The 20257-nt window shown below is 42.9% G+C and overlaps 1 protein-coding gene across 1 annotated transcript in view; it reads left to right on the top strand.

The window, feature by feature from the left end:
* VPS54 (VPS54 subunit of GARP complex) overlaps positions 1–20257 on the top strand; it is a 49333-nt gene extending 29076 nt beyond the window's left edge. Inside the window, exons 13-24 of the mRNA XM_068675587.1 lie at positions 306–643; positions 2435–2564; positions 3017–3198; positions 3946–4058; positions 5379–5442; positions 7195–7300; positions 10413–10500; positions 12090–12211; positions 12323–12403; positions 15930–16037; positions 16932–17026; positions 18987–20257. Of these exons, the coding sequence (XP_068531688.1) occupies positions 306–643; positions 2435–2564; positions 3017–3198; positions 3946–4058; positions 5379–5442; positions 7195–7300; positions 10413–10500; positions 12090–12211; positions 12323–12403; positions 15930–16037; positions 16932–17026; positions 18987–19092 (1533 nt within the window). The 3' untranslated portion in view covers positions 19093–20257. The remainder of the gene's footprint in view (positions 1–305; positions 644–2434; positions 2565–3016; positions 3199–3945; positions 4059–5378; positions 5443–7194; positions 7301–10412; positions 10501–12089; positions 12212–12322; positions 12404–15929; positions 16038–16931; positions 17027–18986) is intronic.

Genomic DNA, 20257 nt, shown 5'->3' with positions numbered 1-20257 from the left:
GAGCATTGGGGAGGAGATAATACCTCTTGTAGCGTGATTACATCCATTTCAGGCTGCTGGGGATTAGGGCAGAACTTTTGTATGTGTCAGATTGCTCCAAATGAGGTTTCTTTCACTATTCTCAGAAACATCTGATATTGGTTACCATCAAAGACAGATGGGTCTGCCTCTGAATGCTAATTGCGCAACAGAAAATAAAGCCAGGATTTAGTTTAATTTTGTGGGGAAAAAGAAATTCTTCGCAGTGCAAGCTTGTGGTACGGGGTTCTCTTTTGCTGTGTAATAAAAGTTATGTTTGATTCCAGGCAACGTTAAATACTATCCGTAGCGTGGTTCTCTTGGTTCTAGACAAGAACCAAAGAAGCAGAGACCTGGAGGACACCTTACAAAAGCACTCTGTTAAAGACAGCACGGTGGACACAGAAGTGGCTTACCTGACCCACGAAGGCATGTTCATAAGCGACGCGTTTGGCGAAGCGGACCTCCCGCCCGTAGCAGCTGACACTACCTCTCAAAGAAACACTTCCCCAAACAGTGAGCCCTGTAGCAGCGATTCAGTCTCTGAACCAGAATGCACTACCGATTCCTCATCCAGCAAAGAGCAAACGTCCTCTTCCGTTACTCCAGGAGGAGTGGAGATGATGTAAGTTAACGCACTGCCTGCCTCGGCTCTACAGCTTGTCAGAGACAAGGAGGTGGTCACTAGGGGCTGTTTGTGTGGTGCAAAACTTACTTTGGAGGAATGTCTTTTTCCAGGTAAATGGTGTGGAGTGGCTCTCTGTGATTGCCCTATTGTCTGCCATCTGACTGCACTGTCACTGTCTTGCCTTTGTTTTGTTAGCTTTGTTTTCATCTCTGTAGTGCTATAGGTACTGATTTTGTCACTCCTTACAGAAAAGGGCCCCTTCTGCTGTCTGTTTTGCTGGGGAGCCTTCTTGTGTAGAAAGCAAGGGAAAATGCAAAGTCTGCCCTACATGAAAGGCACAGATCGTTTGTCATGGCCTTAGCTGGCAAAGGCATCTCTGTTCCCTGCACATGTTCACAGTGGTTAGTTTTTCCTTTCTGTTTTAAGCTGGCTTCATGAATACACCTTGGTGAATCCTAGTGAAAAATCTTCCGCTTGTCATCAACTCTGTGACTTGTATGATTAGACAAATACATCTCAGTGCTTTGGCAACGTAGACAGTGCTGCCCTGTGGTGCTCCTGACTCCAGAGCTATAAACTTCTTGAACAACCTTTTATGCGTTCCTTATTTATGGCTGTAAGTCAGCTGCCTTTGTAAAAGAACCAGGCATAACACGTGTGGGACTCAGCTCTGAGCCACTTTGAAAGCCAGCACGTCTGGATCCCGAGTTTTATGAAGCGAAATTGAAATACCAATTTTTACGATGGAAGGTAGCGACTGGCCTGCTCACAGCTGCTGATTGGTACTCGGGTGTCAATCCTCCTGCGTCAGATTTGGTAGGGACCTTCCCCCTCTAAATCACAATGCTGGCAGAATGAGAATTTAAAATAAATATGTTGTGTTTAAAAGAGATCCAGGCCAGAGTATATCCCAACACTCATCCTATGCTGTGAAAAAATAACGCAGTGAGGAGGCCAGGGGGTTACGGTGAGGAGCAAGGAAGCAGGAGGGAGTTGGATCCCAAATGGCCCGGAGCAGTTAGCCAAGTTGGCTAAAAACAGACCATCCAGACAGAGCGTCTGAGGTTGGTGTGAAACTGTTCCAAAATGAACTTGTTTCATCCCTTTTCTGGTTTTCCTTGTACCTCTGCTCCACATACGGAGAGGGCTAATAAACTTGGGCAATTATGGCAACGTTAGCCCTGTTGCTGTGCTGTAGGATCCCAGGTTTTCTCCCTCCTCTCGCACTGTCAGCACTTGAACAGCCAGACTAGACCAAAAGATTGTTATCTTAACTAGTTAGCACATGGCATGGCTCTGCCGTTCGCCTAGCTTCAAAACAGTAGACAAGCCACAGGATTATTTTAAAGAACAGAGACTTAGGAGCCTGAAAGCTAAAAAGCTAGCAAAATAGGTGCAGAGTATCTGTGGTAGACCTTATACTTTCACTGGAAGAAAAATGCTGTGATGCTCAAATGTTGCAGGAGTAACATTTAAAGTTTAGTTCAGTCAACATTACTATTTATCGTATTAGTACTGGTTGCATGTTTTTTCTTATCTCAGCTAGCAGCAATTAGAATATGGAATTAAAACAAAATCTAAGGACAGTGCAGTTGTGCATTTGCTTGTCACGGGGACTGATGTGACAGTGACAGCAGCTTGGACAGTCACATCTGCACAATGTGACTTTGGTGATTAACTGACTGTGTGTTTGAGAGTTGCTGCAAGGTTCTTTCCTCCTTCAAACTGTGAGCAGAAATACTGTTTTTTATAAATTGATGCTCAAGCAAATGGCTCTGTTGTTTGTAGGATCAGCGATGACATGAAGCTAACTGAACTGGAACTGGGCAGGCTGGCAAACAATATTCAAGAGCTGCTTTATAACGCTTCTGATATCTGCCATGATCGTTCAGTCAAGTTCCTCATGGCAAGAGCAAAGGTAAGGAGCTCGGACCAGACCACAGTCGGTGTCTCATCCTTAATGAGCAGGTTACTCCAAGTTAGTGGCTTAATGAGCGAGACTTCTGAAATGGCTTTCTCAATTGAAATTAACTCACTGTTCCCACTGTCACAGGCGCCTGATGTTAATTAAAGCCCAGAGCACACAGGCATTAACATATCATGTCAACGCAAGGCAATGTGGGTTTCTGCTACTTTTTGTTCTCCCTTTCTAATATTCTGACTTGCTGTCTTTGAAGTTCCATGCAGAGAATGCATATCTGTGACGAGATAGCTGCTTGTGCTGCAGTCTGCCTACCTTGTTTCATTTAGAGTTAAATAATGCCCCTCTTAAAATACTAGCAGCCCTCAGACATGCTGACTAATTGTTTCATGGCTTCTCTGAATGTTTGTGGTGCTAAGTCTCCTTACAAGGATTTTCTTTGCATTTAGGGTGGCTTCCTAGAGAAGCTGAATTCCAATGAGTTTGTCGCTCTTTCTCGGTTGATGGAAGGCTTCATCTTAGACACCGAGCAGATCTGCGGCAGAAAAAGTATGTCCTTGCGAGGAGCACTTCAGAGTCAAGCCAATAAATTTGTGAATAGGTTCCACGAGGAGAGGAAGACAAAGCTAAGGTATCTGGGTAGAAAACCTTCATGTTCTTACTTAAATTTTATCATTCCCATGCAAACACAGATCTTCTGTTGCCTGGAACGCTTGTAATTCAGTTGTACTTAGCTAAGTGGGGGCAGTGTGGAACACTGTTCTAAAACGCAGTTGTTTTCAGTGGTTTTAGATTTTGACAGTTTTTATAACAGTTTCTTCAAAGTGGATTGTTCTATGATTATTTAAATAAAGGCAGTTAGTAGCTACAGGGAGAACTCCAAAGTGATTTTGAAGGGCTGAAATGTCCCATCTCAGCGGTTAGTAACTCCAGGATAGTTCACTCCCAACTGTTTTGAAAAACATTAAAAATAATAAGAAACACACACACACACAAAAAAAAAAAACGCACTTGGGAAATAGCCTTCCCAGTAATACACATCAAGTCCTTTTTGCTGTCATCCATCGTAAGTTCTTAAAGTTTTGGTATTTCTACATTACTTCAGTGGCACTGATCTCATAAGAATCTTTACTCCCTAGAGGGTCCTTTGTCCTCTGATAGTATGAATGAATGAATTGTTAGATCTCTAGGCCAAGGAGGGTGTTTTTCTCATTTGCTACTGCACCTCTTTCTAATAAGGATTAATAATGTAACATTTTGGACCACTGGCTTTTTTTTAAATTACTGTATCTTTGGTTCCACAGCAGTACAGGCAAGAGAGGTGCCACGACAAGGTATTTCATTTTCTAAGCCTCCTTTCTTTTGTCTTTATAACCAGCCTACTCTTGGACAATGAGCGCTGGAAACAGGCTGAAGTTCCTGCTGAGTTTCAGGATCTTGTCGATTCTGTGTCAGATGGCAGAATTTCTCTCCCTGAAAAAAAAACAACAGGTATGTATCTTGCAGTTCTACCATTACCCAAATTTAAACATGTTATCAACAAGTGGTGCTGGATGTTGATGGACATATTCTGAAGTCACTGTGTCACTCTTGATCTGTGTTTGCTTTCTGGGTTCTGTGGGCAGAATCTAAAAGGAAGGAAATTGATAGTGGTGTGGTTTTTTTTTTTTTTTCTGTCAATGGTGTTGAAACTTGGGCCAACTTAACATTTATTTTTTTAATCCATTTAAATGTTAGCCCAGGAAGAGAGCTCCTTTTTTATAGTAGTATTCGCATTGTAGAGGCTTCCAGTCCATGCAGAAATTTAGTTTTTCCCCCAGAACATACTGATAAAATGCTGCAAGGGACTGAGTAGCACGTGCATATGCTCAGTCCCTTTTGTGTAAAGCAGTGCTAGCTCTTCTTCCACGGCTTCATCTCCCAGTTGTTCTAATGAAAGGCAGCATGCTATGTGGCTGCTCATGGAAGTGAAAACTTATGTACATTCAATTATTTACCTCGCCACAGAAACCTCATTTGACCTCAGAGAAGTCACTTTTTTTCTCCTTGTGCCTCATTTCCCCATGTGCAAAATGGGACTGCATAATGCATTTTTACCTCGTGGGTGTTCTCATCCAATATTGCAGTGATAAATGTGTGTGAACAGCTAGAACACGAAGAAAATATACACAGAGGGGAAGGAAAATGGCAAGAGCTAAAGAGGAGGAAACTATAGTACTGTCGTGGTGTGGAAACCCTCCCTGCTCCCCCAAAAGGAGCACAGCAGAGATGGAGGGTGAGATGAGGCAATACTCACCCAAATCATGGAGCACAATACCAAAAGATGCTCATCTGCCATTCCTCTTAAAAGAAGCTTTTGCTGCTTCCTTCAAGCAGATGGAAAACTGGAAGCATCAAATTTAGCATGAAAAACTACATCACTAAGAGCTACTGAGGGAAGTAGTGGTTTGAAGCTAAAATATTAATATACACAGCAAATCATTAGAGAATGCACAGTAGAAAACCTAGTGGCTTCTGCCTTTCTTCTTGAATTTCTAACCTGCTGCATTTGAAGCTTCTAAATCCATAATGACTGTGGGACTTTGGTTTTTTTTTTCCATCTAAAATCCCATCTGTATTCTAGCAGATACAACCAGCAAGGTTACTTACATTGATTATGAAGGGTGACGCTTTTTTAAATAAAGACATATTCCAAAGATTTATTCATTGTTTTCAAACTTGGGCAGGGGAACGCTTGGTTTCTAGAAATTAGCATTTTTCGTGCTTCTTTTTAGTTGAACTCATCTTTTTCCTTTCTGCTAAATGTTTTAGCTACTGAAGAGAGAAAGCCAACTGAGTTTCTTATTGTTGAAGGACAAAAATATGCAACAGTTGGGTAAGATGCATTTTTCTCTTAGCAGTGGGTTATTTGGCAAGTGTTTTTAAGTAGAGTTGTGATAAATACTAATAACTTTAGCAATCTTATTTAAATAGAAAGAAAACCTTTTCTTGCACAGATTAATTTCTTTTCTAGCTCCTGAACAGTTACACAGCATTGCAAGCTCTTCTGTGTATTAAAATGCTTTTTATTCTCTGAATGACTGGACTGAACTTACAGTTTCCTTTGATTTTAGCAATTATTTCATGAAGACACTTATTCATGAAAATACAGATTTATCTTGATAGAATATTGTTTTTATTTCTTACAGTATAGGTTATCTCTGGCAAAACACAATAGTCCACTACTGAACGATTGCTTATCTTACTCAGAATAAGAAATAAGATATGGGCTATCTCAGAAGCTGCACTCCTTATTTCGTGATATCCTGATTGCTTTATGTTTGAAAATAGTTTAAAACTGGCCATATCAGAGAGATTTTAAAATACATAATACTGAAACACTTCTTTCATTCAAAAGCATTCTGTGTTTCCAAAGACTGAGAGGCTTAAGCATTAAATATACATGAAAGTGTTTTTGGAGAGGGAGTAAAAGCAGGAAGATCTCACTCCCCAGAGCCCTAACATTAATTTACCCCAAACTTTAACCAAAAAGTGCTGATTTACATAATGTCTTTGACCAGCTGTCGTTGTTTCATGATGATGTGCCGTTGTTCAATTAGAAACAGAAGCTGATGGCTCAGAACTTCAGTGCCAGCCTACCGATATCACTGCAAAAGAGCATTTCAGGTCAAGTAGGAGCATTTAAACACACTCTGAAGGATAAAATTTACTTAATAGACTATATATTAGATAATTCATCTCTGCTCGTTTGAAACTTTATTTTTAGCTCCGCAAACCTATTGTCAGCTTCACAGCGATACAAATACTGTTCCACACACTATTACATACATTTTCATTGTATTAAATCAAAAACATTCACCAAAAAAAGGCTAGATGTTCCCCCCCCCCCGAATTCTTCAGGTGCTTATTCTCAGTGATTGTTCTGCTTCTTTCCACACCCTGCTGCCTAAAAGAAGAAAGTGAATTTATATTTAGAAGTGTTAGAATATCTACTCTGAAATTTGATCTGGCCTTGGTTTTCTGGCCTTCTCTGCATTTGAATTCAAGGGAGTGTACTTGCTCTTCGTGGAGCCTTCCTAATTCCATGCAGTACCTCCCAAATTCTCTGGTCCCCACTGCATTCATGGGAAATTACAGGTACTCAGCATCTTTAAATATTTGGTGCTGTTCCTTGATAGCTGCTTTCTTTCTTTTTGAATCCTCAGCACCCGTTGCATCCTTTTCAGTGGCTGTTGTCTACAGGCTCTGAATTATACCTGCTCAAAGTTGGCCAGAACTATGGAGTGTTACAAGAAAGGAGCTTTAGACTTTTTCACCAGCTAACATCTGCACAGAGGCTTCTAGTTCCACAATAGTTATTTTTGGAGATTAAGAAGTTATGCTGATAAATATTAGAGGTTTTCTCTCATACACATTAAGCACTTTATCCACGCACCACCCTCTGAAATGGGTATTCTTTAGATATGTTTTTTATGTTAAGTTTTTACCTCAGATCAGTTACTGGGTTTATTTAATACTGTAACCTCCAACATTAGGTAGCTTTCTATCAGCGTGACTGGCCTGTTTGTAATTTTGTGATATCCTGTGTTCACTGAGATGACATATTTGGCTGTTTCCTCTCTTGCAGGACAGTATTGCTGTTAATAAGAATAATCCTTGAGTACTGCCAGTGTGTGGATAACATTCCTTCCATCACCACTGACATGCTTACCCGCCTGTCTGATTTACTGAAGGTATGACTCCAAATGTACAGTCTGTACTTGTCCAGAATATTCAGGGCAGCAAATATATTTTGCACTAATGTTTTGCATGCTTTTATGACTTGATATAGATGATACAAATTATTTAGAAACTATTGCATTTGTTATTGTGTTGTAAGGTAAGTTAAGGGAATTGAAGATGCAATTTCTTGTGTCGGGAAGGCCGTCCTTCCTCTTGGTCACCTGGGATATTTGAAATCCCATCTAGTAGTGTTTGTCATAGCTGCTTGTCCTTCGGGGTGGATGTAGGATTAATGCTACTGACAGAGAAGTGATTTGATTCCAGATGTCACCGAGATGTATCTGTATTCAGGAAGGAACCTATTCCCTTGATTTCTACAAGTCGGTAGAAATATGGTCAGTAGAAGCATGAAAAATAGTATAGGATGAAGCTGCTATTGTAAAATGCAAAGATGATGAAAGACCAGGCCCTTTATTAATCTGTTTCTCTCTAGAGAAGATGAAAGCTGATACAGCGCAGATACTGCAAGGTGATACAAGTAAACAAGAATAAAAGGAGCACGTGAGTGCTTCTGAAAACTTCCTTATATATCCATAGCTCACCGGTTAATTCAGTACAAATTTTTCACTGATGTCTTTGTCCACAAAGGTTATACCAGGTTTTACCAGGTATACTCTGCAAAAGTAGGTTTTACACAAAGGGGCTGTGGAGGGAACATACATGGGGAGAGAGTCCTTTAAATAATCTTCCTTTTGGCTAGTAGTTCCTATCTGAATATCCAGACACAGGCACACTCCTTCCTGAAGTCGTCACTCAGCTTCATCCGCAAACCTTCCCCTTTCTAAGTACTATCCAAGGAGAATCAAGCTAGTTTGGGACTGGGATCCTTCTCTTTCCACCTTGTTCTCAAGCTGCTGCTTCACACAGGACTTGCAGCACCTTTTTGCAGGCAGGCAGAACAGCAGCAGCTGCCTCAGACTTGGCCAGATCTGCATCTCTGTGTTACTTCTTTCTTCCTACCATATCTCGTTAGAGCTCTGCATGAATTAGTCATGTTTTATTCCTTGGTACCCAAATAGCATGTGCAGTTCAGTTGTTGTAGTTCCTATCTCTGTGGCAGCGAGGTGACCATCAGAAAGATGACAAGAACCAAAACAAAAGAGTTTTGGGCAAAATAAGAGTTCCTTAAAGGTGTCCTTGCAAGTCGCTATACTTTGTGTGATAATTGCACAATGACAAATGTAACAAGAGTTAGTCTGTGTTGTGATTGGAAGCTGTGAAGTGGTTTCCAGATGATGAAACTCGAGCTGTGGCTGTAACCCGAGTGAAACACCACCTGTGTTTGATCAAAAAAACACAACCACTGTTACTGGAGTTTACCTGGCACAGACAAGAGAAGGTCTGCAGCCATGGTTCCAGAATGTGGAAATGCTTTCCTCCAAGCAGACACAAGGAGGGAGTATTGCTCTTTTGATGTTTCAGACACACTGCTTCCTTGCTCCTTTGTCTGCAACAGGCCATCCGGTAAGTTAGCAATATCCCTGAAAGGCAGGGGGAGAGTGCAAGCGTCTATCATCCTTTATAGAACATGCTTCTAATGGTCTGCCACACAGTTGATGAGCTGACGCTAACCTAAGCTAAATACCTCCAAGGAGCTTAGGCTGTGTAGGATGTCTGCTCAGTGGATCTGCTTCCGAAGTCCACCAGGAGGCATAAGAAAAGGCCCTGCTTTTCAGGAGGAGGGGATGAAGCGAATGACAGTTTCAGATCCTGACTTCTGACTGAGAGCAGGGTAGATTATGCCCCTTGTCGGCTCAGGGACCACGTGTAGCTCAGGTTCAGCTGTGAGCACTAGGTCTGGGTTGCTTTTCTTGCCCTCGACTCACTACTCTGGCAGCCCAGAGCAGGTGCACATCTGCTGCTCACAGCACATCCCCTGCGGTCCTGAGTTTGGTGACTAGTTTCAGGCAATAGCTTGAAAATAGTACAAGAGAAGGTGCCATCTCTTTAGGTTTAACCTCCTGGTTTCCACTCCAGTGTCTCAGTTCTGCTTAAACATGAGCCCTGGAACTCCTGTCCATTTAGCACAGGGCTCAGGGACAACAGCAACAGTTCCTTCATCACTGCTGCATCACCCAACCTGGGCTAGAGTATTTTGGGTCTTGAGCTGAGTGGTAGAGCAGAATTCCAGAATAAGACTGACAGTTCCTCTTAGCACATCCTTAACCTTCCAGAGACCACGTTGGCCTGTGTGCCTTTAATTACTTCTTTCTGCTGGAGCTGAGTTAGGAAGATCAAGTCAAAAGTCATCCATTATACCTGGAATTCTTGTAGCGTTGGTTTTTGATGTTGCTTCAAGACTTCTGTGCATCATTTCCTAGATCTCAGCACTCTGTAGAGTTATAAACACAAATTTGGCTACTTCAGCAGCAGTGAGTTTGTTTTTTTTTTTTTTTTCAAGCTTCCTGTAACATGAACAGTGTGAAAAGTCTGGAGCCAAAGTTAGAAACGAGTCCTTTTGATATTTTCCGTTCTGGTATTAACACTTCTACTCCCTCCACTCTACTTAGCAAAACTAGTGAGATTTTTACCCTTCACTTTGTCCAAGGCCCTGGTTTCAGAAGAACATTTTTTTAGATTTCTAGTACAAAGCTGCCAGTGTAGTGCCTTCAAAGTAAGGCTGAATGTAGCTAGTCTGCAGCACCTCTGACTTAATACTCTATTTCTAGACTCAGAGCAACCTCACCCAAAGGTCTCATACAAAAGCAGAAATTAGTCCCTGGACTGAAGTCACTGACTAGCTAACTGAATTTTTAATAACATTATTTCTACTTCCATTTCATGAAGCGCTGCCTTGAGTGCTTTAGCCTAAGCTGAGTCAAAAAATACTACAGGCCAGTGACTGCTGAAATTGGCTTTAAAAAAAAATTCCTTCTTACTAGTTAATAGTCATGGACTCCTCTGTAGTATGAGTATGTGAAACCCTGGTAGTGCCTTTGTTTATTTTGTAATCATCTGTTTAACCTTGCACAATTCTAATGATAGTATTTCTAAACTGTGGTTATGTGTCGTTCTTACAGAGTCAGCATACCTTTTCATTATCTTTTTTTTTTGGTCTTGTAGTATTTCAACTCTAGAAGCTGCCAACTGGTGCTTGGAGCTGGCGCGTTGCAAGTTGTTGGCTTGAAAACAATCACTACAAAAAATCTAGGTAAGGATTTCTGTATTTGAAGTGTCAAATCTCCTACTCTTGTCTGTTTAAAAAACAAACAAAAAACCAACCACTAAACATTTAGGATAAGCTATTCTTGTGTTGTGGTGCTGTGTGTGGAGCACAGGCAGTGATAAAACCTTCCTTGTTAGAAGGTAAAACAAATATAAAGGGTAATGAGTTGTCTGTTCAAGGGGTGCACTAAAATCCATCAAATTCCTTTGCTGTCTACCGCTTTGCTTCACAAATACAAAGCTCTTCTCTGTTGTGAGAAGGAAATAAACAGGCTAGTAAGTTTTTCCATGAAAATGTTTTGCCTGTGGGAAGGCGTAGTTACTTTTTCAGCGGTGACTTTGGCGTGCTTGGGAGCTGCTCAGCATTTCAGCCTTGAGACTGGAGGTATGTAGGTAGAGGAATCCAGCCAAACGCCAGTCTCGCCGTGTGTTTTGCTGAGCTGTGCTGTCCCATCTGCCCTGTGGTGCTGTGTTTTGTAACGCAGTGTCCAAACGCTGCTCCTGTGGGTTATAACCGCGTGTCAGTAATGTGCAGAATGATTTCTGCGGGTGGCTCTGAATCAAACAGTCTTTATGTGGTCGAATGGCTCAGTGCAGTCAGGTAAATTAGGGCTCTGTGTCTGTGCGCTGAATCCAAACTCTGGGCTTTAGAATCTCTCAGTTGAAGGGTGCAGCTATTTAGCTGAATTGGCAGTGCAGAGTTTGCTGCCTGGGCTGCTTTATCTGCCCTTTTCAGGGAGAGCTAGGTGTAGGCTTCCACGCTGCAGAACAGCCTGACGTGGTGCTTCAGACCCCTCAGTTTTAAACTGAAATGAAGAGCCTTTGGTGGCTCTTCACCTGCAGGTTAAAGCAGGTGTTTGAGCTCCCAGTTCCCATGTTTCAGGGTGTACTGATTACCAAACTGCATTTAACTTCTAAAAAGAGATGAGCTTGAGGGTGGTTTGAGAGGCTTCTGGCCAGGAAGCCACTGGCCATGGTGTTGCAGCAGACACAGGTGAGCAGAGAGAAGCTGCTTTTAGGACCTTGCTCCAGAAGGCTTGGCAGTCGTGCTGGCACCACTGCATGTCCTGCTGCTGGCTCAGGAGAAGCTCAGTTTTGGGAATCCTGCCGGCATCACAGGCAGGAGCTGGCTCTGGGCAGCTCGGCGCTGGCAGGGCAGTGTGTTTGTGTACGTCTGTCGGGGGAGAAATGTTGGTGCCTGGAGAATGTGGCTGCCGAGGTTAGGTAGCTGATGAGTCAGGTCTTGTGAGATCTCTCTGATGTCTGCATGTGCTCAGGGCTCAAAATGTCAAGCAGACACTTAAAGCCTCTTGTAAAATCAGTCCCTTATCCCATATTTTACAGAATCTGGGTGTGAATTGCCAGGTACTCATCTGGTGTCTCCACTGGGTGGGGTCTTCCAGGGGGAAAAAGTGCTGACCTCCTGCCTCGTTACCTTGTTTGGTTGTTTTAAAGCATATTAAATGGCATTAGGTCTATCTCATTCATGTTACAGCAGACACAGTCTGTACCAAATGACTCTTCTTGTGTAATAATTGTTGTTTTTCTTTTCCTCTCTCACTTCTGGATTTACAGCCCTTTCTTCACGCTGCCTACAGCTAATCGTACACTACATTCCTATTATCAGGGCTCATTTCGAAGCTCGACTGCAGCCGAAGCAGTTTAGCATGCTCAGGCATTTTGACCACATAACAAAGGTAATTCTTTTGGCGTTTCCTAATTAAACGGGAAGTTCTGCCTCTCAGTTGTGCTCTGAAAAATACGAATGTCATTAGATAATAAATAAAAGCCATTCTCTTTCATTACAGGATTATCACGACCACATAGCTGAAATTTCAGCGAAGCTCGTTGCCATAATGGATAGCTTGTTTGACAAACTATTATCCAAGGTAATGATTTACAGAAATAATTATACACACTGTAAATTGCAGTTGGAGGTCTCACTGTATACAGCCTGGATGTTTCAAATGAAGTCTTAAACTTTCCTCATCAGGAGTCGTTTGAACATCTTAGAACTTTCTGTATACACAGCTTAGTGCAGTACTTGGGAGTTTATTTTGTCCTAACGCTTGCCACATGGGTGTCATTCATCTTCACCCCCAAAAATTGTTGATTTACTCCTGCATCAGTAATGGGCGCGCTTTGGCTGGCGTGGATGCTCTGGTGTTTAGGAGCTGAAGCGCTCTTCTGCCTTGGGCAGTTTTATCCCTGACAGCTCGTCTACAGTCAGGTTGCTGCTGCTGCCTCTTGCCCGTCCCAAAGAGCTGGTTCCCCTTTCCTGCTTTTCCAGATGGTGCCTCTGTGCGTGTAATTTCCTGCAGCTGAGGAAACAGCAAAAAAATGCTGAGGAGGAAATTTTCTTGAGGGAAGGATCTGCTCATTGATAGAGCTGCAAGCCTGGGGACTAGAAGTCTGTGCTGAGTAGTTCCTGCTGCGTAGCAGAGCTGATGGCTGTGCCATTAGGTTCTCTTAGTGTTTTATGAGTGCCTGTCAGCTCAACAGGTTGGCCCTGGGCAGGCTCCAGTCACTGACTCACCTGGAGGCTGCACCCCTTGGGGCTACAGAAGAGACTCTGCCCCAGGACGGGCCTGTTGGGCACACAAATCTGATGCATAAAGCATGTGAGCGTTTAAAGCTTAGTGCTTCGCTTTGGCTCTTATGCTCTTAGAAAAAAAAAAAAAAAAAAGCTCTTTCATGAGAGAAAAGGATTAATCCTTCAGCGTCAGATTTGATTGATTGACCTTGGCCAACCTCTTCCTTGTGGCAGCTTGTGAGAATCGCAGCATCTCTGTGCTGGGGCATGGCTTGGTGTGTGTGGGGTTTCACTGCAGTGGGGCAGCTGTAACAGGCAGAATTTCTGTCTTCCGTGCTGTTTCTGTTATTTTATTGTGTGTTGTTTATTCCATGCTGTGCTTTTTCTTGTCATGTGTTTCTTGTAGCCACAGTGTCACCTAAATGTAGGGAAAAAATCCAAAACATTTAAGTGAGAACTCTTTTTTTCCCTCTGTTGTGTTTACATTTTGAACACATGTTTATGCCTTTTTCTGAAGTTCATAAATAGCAGTTCTGTGCATGGCTTTTTGATCACTTTTTGTTACTCCTTGTGAAAGTAAAAAAACAAATGCAGGAATGTTGGTCATCGATACTAAACAAGTTAGCCCACAGCAGATCATGAACACGCTTTTTGTTCCTGATGGTAGTGAGCGAGCATCTATCCCCTACTGGCCTTCCATCTTTGCAGCCTGCTTACCTCTTGTGAGCTGGCAGGAGATACAAACTGAGAATATTCCTGTTCTATAAAGGTCCTAAAGGCTTGAGTGAGAGCACCTGGCTCATAGGAATGCAACCCACAGAGTACAGAAGAGGAGGCCATGTGTTGATTTGCCTCCCTTCCTAACATATCCCGTAATTTGGCTCCTCTTGTTCCTGCAGTAATAAAGTCCTGGCACTGAAGACAGTGCAGAATATAAAAACGTGGGAAATTTGCAAACGGGCACATCAGTAGCTTTGTTGCATAGGTTTTTGTGAGGGTCCAGATACTTCAGTGGCTTGTGGATAAAGTGCTCATCTGCTTTTATGTGCCTACATCTGAACGAGGAAGCGAGCTTCACGGCAGCGCCACGTCCAGCATGGTTTAAACCCAAATAAATTGCACAGCCTGGTGCTGGCCTGGTGCTTGGGCAGCGCAGGGAACTGATTTCTGCCTTCCCAAGCCCTGCAGAGCAGGAGCTGTGCTCTGCCACCCCACCACCACGAGGCTGGGTGCTCTGTGGGGAGCTGTACCGCTGTTCAGCCAGCTCCCGGCATCCCTCTGGTGGCTTTGGCACAGGCGTAAAGAGAGAACAGGGATGTGTAACAGCTATAATTAACAGTTTTAAAAGGCACAGGTTTTTAGAAAGGGATAAACGTTCATGGAAAAAACAAAACAGGTGGGGTTCTTTGCTTCTCTTGCAGCTTGCTGTCTTGTGACTGTTTGGAAAGCAGAGCAGTGAATTTTTGTCTGATCCCTCGTGGCGTTACACGCTGCTGACCTTAGCGGGAGATAAAAATGGCCAGCTACGTGCAGGGCTGGAGCTCATGTTTCTTCCTGGTGCTGTAGCTTTTTCCCTGTCATCATGAGGAGTTTGTCTGTAGTCATGCAAGAGCCTTAGCTGCGGCTTGCCAGTTCCCTCTGGCTTTACACCACGCTGGTAAATTGTAAATCGGTTGTTGCCTAACTCACATCTTGAGGCACAATCCTGAGCGCTCTGTGGTTGTCCCACGCAGGGAGCAGGGCTCCTGGAGCACTAAGTACCACCTTTCTGCTGCTTCTCCTATTAGTTATTGGTTTGGCTTTTCCTTAAAGACTTTCTCAGAACTCCCCGCTCCTTTTTTCTCCCCCACTTAGGCAAGCTTTGTTCTCTTTCACAATTCAGGCCAGCATATGAGCGAGCATCTCCTCCTATGTGCTGGTAAATTATTAGTTAGCATGAGTCAGGCCTTGGGCTGAGTTGTGCAAGCCTGTGTGGCGAAGGATCGCCCTCCTTAGAGAGGCAGACCCATGGGTGTTTAACCCAGGCCCCCGCTAGCACAGCCTTCCCTCCAGGAGATGAAGAAGAGCTGGCTTCGCTGCTGCTGCTGGGATAGAAGTACCTGGAAAAACTAAGCTCACATTCAGATTTTCCCTTTCCAGGGTAGGGACGTAAGAGTTTTGTTCCCTTTGCAGCAAATCACTCGCCTTCTGGTGGTTTCCATGCCTCATTTCTCAGATCTCGGGCGCTGTTAGAGAAAAGGTTTCCTACTTTGCTTTCCCAGATATTCCTGCAGCAGTTTGTGTTAGCTGCTTGGCCCACACTGAGTTGTCAGCACCTTACATTTTATGCTTTTCTTCCCTCGTTCCTTCAGAAATCTGTATGCATGCAATTTTAGAGAAGCAGTCTCCTCTGGTGAAGTTCTGGGGGGCATATTCTTCAGAGGTATAATCGTTCCTGTCAGGGATCCTGGCGAGAATATAAATCCGAAGAAGAGTGGAGTGGGCCAGCTAGCAGGGCACATCGCGTGCATCTCTTCAGCCACTGCAGTGATTATTCTGTCCACATCTGTAATTCATAGGGTAATGGAAACCAACAAAAAATAATAAGCGAGGAGAAGCAATTAAAACTAACAAAGATGAGCAGATGAAGTTGGGAAATTCTCAGCTTTCATAGCGCTTTGAATGTGACTGTTTAGAAAGCAGGAAGTGATAAAAGATTGTACGATGTTTTGGGAGCCACAGATCGTGCCCAGTGACTGCTTTCATTTGTGGTGTGCTAAATGAGCCTTGGTCCACGACACCGTTAGCAGTAACGCAGGGCTTCAGGTGGCCGATGGAAACTCTCCTGTGAGAACCAGTTAACCGTGGCAGAAAGGAGTAAGGGCTTTTGTTTTTATTTCCAGTATGAAGTGAAAGCTCCTGTTCCTTCAGCGTGCTTCAGGAATATCTGCAAGCAAATGGCAAAGATGCACGAAGCTATATATGATCTCCTTCCCGAGGAACAAACTCAGGTGAATGTTATTTTTGGGATTCATGTAACACCTCCTTTGCAAAGGCACACTGACTGTGTAACAGAGAGACTTCTGCTTTATCTGTGAACGGGGGGGAAATACCAGGTTTTTGCAAAACCCACACATGAGAGGGGTTGGCAGCAGTCACGTAGACAGCTTGGTCTGAACCGAAATACACATTTGAATGTGCAGCAAGAACAATGAGACACACAAAATTAACTGGTTCCAGCATTTGGAGCTGCAGTTTCATGTCTAGAGAGGTGGATCTTCAATTCAGACATTAGTGCTGAAATGCTATGCAAATGGCAGCACTTCAGGGCTCAAAGACAGCCCTTTGGGGGAATTCTTCTGTAACACTGCTCAAACACAGTGGGTTCTGAAGGTCCCTAAACATATTTTGTGGCCAAATTGTACCAGATAGGCTTCTTTAGTATTTTGCTGCAGAGCTGTAAATCTAAGGGTAGGAAGGGCCGATAGTCACTGAATGTGCTGAGCTGTAGGTTCTCTTTTTACACTAAATTAAATGTTCCCTTCAAACTGTTGTTGTTTTTTTTTTTTGACTTCCTCATGGAAAAAAGACTGTAAGTGGTTGTAGTTCAGAAAAAAGATACGTTGTGTTCTAGCCTGAATCCAAGTTGCTAGATGATCCAGAGGAACAGGGAAGAAAAAGATCATGTTTAAAAGAGTGTGTCTCTAAGTGCAACATGTAACAGATAAGGCCGGTGTATACTGTCCTGTAGGTGATGTATTGAGGCAGAAGGGAAAATCACATGAATTGCATGAATAAAACAGAAGGTCAGTGTGATTTTAGATATTTGCAAGGTATTTCTTCTCTGTAGGCAATGATGCAAGCATGGAGACGGTTCCTTATCCTGTTTCTTTGGTTTCTTCCAGATGTTGTTTTTAAGAATTAACGCAAGCTACAAACTTCATCTGAAGAGGCAGCTGGCCCACCTAAACGTAGTCAATGACGGAGGACCTCAGAATGGGTGAGTTTGAGCACTTCTTTTACCGCTTAATTTAAATGGGTGGACATTGTCCTCTGTAAGAAGTTTGGAAAGCAGAATGCAGCCACACTCCCATATTTTTTAAGGATTTGTTTGGAGCCTTCTTACAATAAGGGACATCACCATCGGAACGCAATCAGCTTGCTAATAGGTTGGGGAGTTGGGCATTGTCGTACTGGAGGTCTGCTGTGAGACTTGTGTAGGACTCCTCAGTTTGTGAATTGCTTTTTCCCCTTCGGTGCGACAGCAGCAGCCACATTTTAACTTGCAAGAATTGAGTGATCCTGGAAGCAGTGTTAAAATGAGGATGATGACTCATGGTGCTAGCAGAGTAAAATAAGAAAAAGCGGCATTTCATCTGTGCGTCGGGTAGCTTCTACACAGCAATAGTTTTTGTGGCAGAAATAGAGATTTGAACGGGAGATAAGCTCTGCGAGCACGTTGCCCTTTCCTGTCCCAGTATGATCTTCTCTCGCCACAACTGGTCAGTGGTACTTCTCAGGGGTGCGTGCCTGATGCTGCCTGGTCACCTCAGGAGGAAGCGTGCAGCCTCTTGTGGCTCAGTCTCTATTTTAAGGCAGACTGTGCCCTGAAACAAGAGGGTGCTTAATGACCCTTATTTATGGCGTAGCAAGGGTGGAATTCAGTCAGCCTAGCCACCTGCAAGAAAGCCTTGTCTTAGGTTGAAGAAGCCAGAGAAGGAGGTTTTATAAATGCTCTTAAATGTTGCTGGAAAGAAGAATTTTGTTCCTGTCCCAATTTATTCTTTCTTGTCCTGCTTAAGCTTATTCATCCTTGTCTTCTATGTGAGTCTCTGTGAAATGCTGTTCTGTACTCGTGGTGTAGTTACAGATAACAGAGATGTAAGCCAGCGAATTTACTGCGTAGAGCGAGGCTGCACAGCCCAAACTCAAGCACCCAGGGTGCTGTGTGGAGTGTTTGATCTTGGACTTCTTGCATAATCCTGAGCTGTGCTGCTGCTTTTGGTTTTGGTCGATGCCTGTAGTTGGAGGGCCTAAAAGGATCCCTTTAGCGGCCCTGTGTTTCCCAGCAGGGTCATCCTCCCTGTCAGAAGGGTCCCTCACCTCCAGCTGGAAGCAGTGATGCCCCCCAAGCCTGCTTCTTCTGTGGGAGCAGTTGCTTCCTTTAGAGCACACATCTCTCCAAAAATGTAGCTGGGGCATTTTGAGAAGGAAAATATCAAACACTGCATTTCACTTGATGCTGTTCCTGCAGTCTTTACTGACCTACTTTTTAGCACGGTTTTCTGTTTCTCATCCCATTGTAACCTGCTTGTTTCTGTAACAATAGTAAAAATCCAAATCTGTGAATCTTGGTTATCTTTCAACTGTGAAAATACAGCTTTCAGCCCTACATCTTGCTGTTCCCTAACCAGAAACACTGTGGTCATGTTTGTGTGATCCCACGATGTTTCAACAGTGTGATGGATTTTAACTCTGGATGTAAGTGTTGTAAACACTCAGCATAGCTGTTTGGTCGCTTTTCTATTATTTTCTAAAATTATTATTATTTTCTAATATTATGAATATTTTCCTATATTCAGAATACAGAAGCTAATATTGCAATAATTAGTGTTCTAAATTGTGATGGAATCAAAATTTTAAGTCAAGATAAGCTTGGGATTACAGCAAGAGGATAGAAGTTTTGGGTGCCTAATTCCTGCTGAATTTTAATCTCCCTTCTCCAATAACTGGTTTTACATCTAGCAGGAATCCCAGGTTGTGTACTATCACCATCGTAAGAAAAACTTCCATCGCATTGAGTTTTGGGCTGATGTTTATCATACCTAAGCTGGTCATAGTATTTGAGCATGCATCACAGTAATTGTTTGATTCATAAATAACCTCTGGTGGCTTTCTCTAAATATTTGAGCTAGATTTGATGCTTTCAGATGCTAATCTTATCCCATGTTCCAATGCAGACTGGTTACGTCAGATGTAGCTTTTTACACTGGAAACCTTCAAGCGCTGAAAGGCCTTAACAACTTAGACCTGAACATGGCTGAAATTTGGGAGCAGAAGAGGTGATAATCCACTGGGAGCAGTCACTTGGCTCTGACAACAGACCGACTTTCTTCTACGAAGCGTGACGACTGTGAGGTGAATACTTAAGAACAGAGTCCAAGAAAGGACACTATTGATAGTCGGGGAAACTAGACTCAGAGTGAGCTGCAGGGAGTGATCTTTTCAGTGTCCTTCAGCAAGAAACAAGTGATCAGCTGTCTGTGCAATGTTTTTCATTCTCTCTGGAAACAGACTCAGGTTTCTTTGGACCAAATCCAAAAGAACACATAGCTGTAACACAGCTGTAGTTGTCTAGAATGCTCTGTATATCTTTATATTAAAAAGATGCTTTGCATTTCTTCTAGTGCAATGAAATTCACATGGTGTCCCACCTTATTTAATGATGGTACAATATAAGAATCTTGCAGTTGGAACTCTGTAGAAAATGTTTTTCTCTATGAAACTATGCTGTTCTAAAATTTATTTTTTTACAGAACTTTATATAAATAAATGTCTTTTGATTGCTTGCATATAGGATTCAGATTTGTTAGGAAGCAGTCCTGTTTCAGGGTATTTCTCACAGCTGGGCTCTAAACTGCCACCTGAAGATACGATTTTCTAATAAACTGCCTGTTCACTGAAGCCATTACTAGAGGATAGAGCTGTGAACTCGTAATCGTTAGCAATGACAAAATAACAGCGGGCTTCTCGTGGAACCTGAAGGTAGTAAAAAGGCTGGTGTGCAGATGGCTTCCTGCAGCTACCCCACCGCCGACTAGGCATTGCCACTTACACCAGGGTAAGTACCGTGCTGAGTTGTTTGGTTTTTCACTAAATAGAGACAAAATAGGACACAGAAAATGGGCCAGGAGGCGTTTTAAAGTTTTTAGGCTGCTTATAAAGGGTTGTACTGTTAAAGAAGGTGCAACTGAAATTAATTTAAGAGTTTTTTTTTTTTAAATACTACCTTTTAAGACTGGATGCTGCCAGTACTAAGTAAAAGTGCCTGTGTATTTCACCTCACACCTCTTTACCTAAGCATAGTCTGAGTGCCTAACCCTGTGCTGATTATGTATGATGGAATGGTCTCCAGTGTGTGCGCGCCTATGGTTTCTTCAGACAGGCATGCTTATCTGTTAGCATAACAGATGTCATTAATTGTCAGTCAAAATAAAGCTATAAAATCAGA

This window comes from Anas acuta, chromosome 3 (assembly GCF_963932015.1).
Source record: "Anas acuta chromosome 3, bAnaAcu1.1, whole genome shotgun sequence".
Classification (NCBI taxonomy): domain Eukaryota; kingdom Metazoa; phylum Chordata; class Aves; order Anseriformes; family Anatidae; genus Anas; species Anas acuta.
This window is presented reverse-complemented; position numbering and strand designations above follow the sequence as displayed.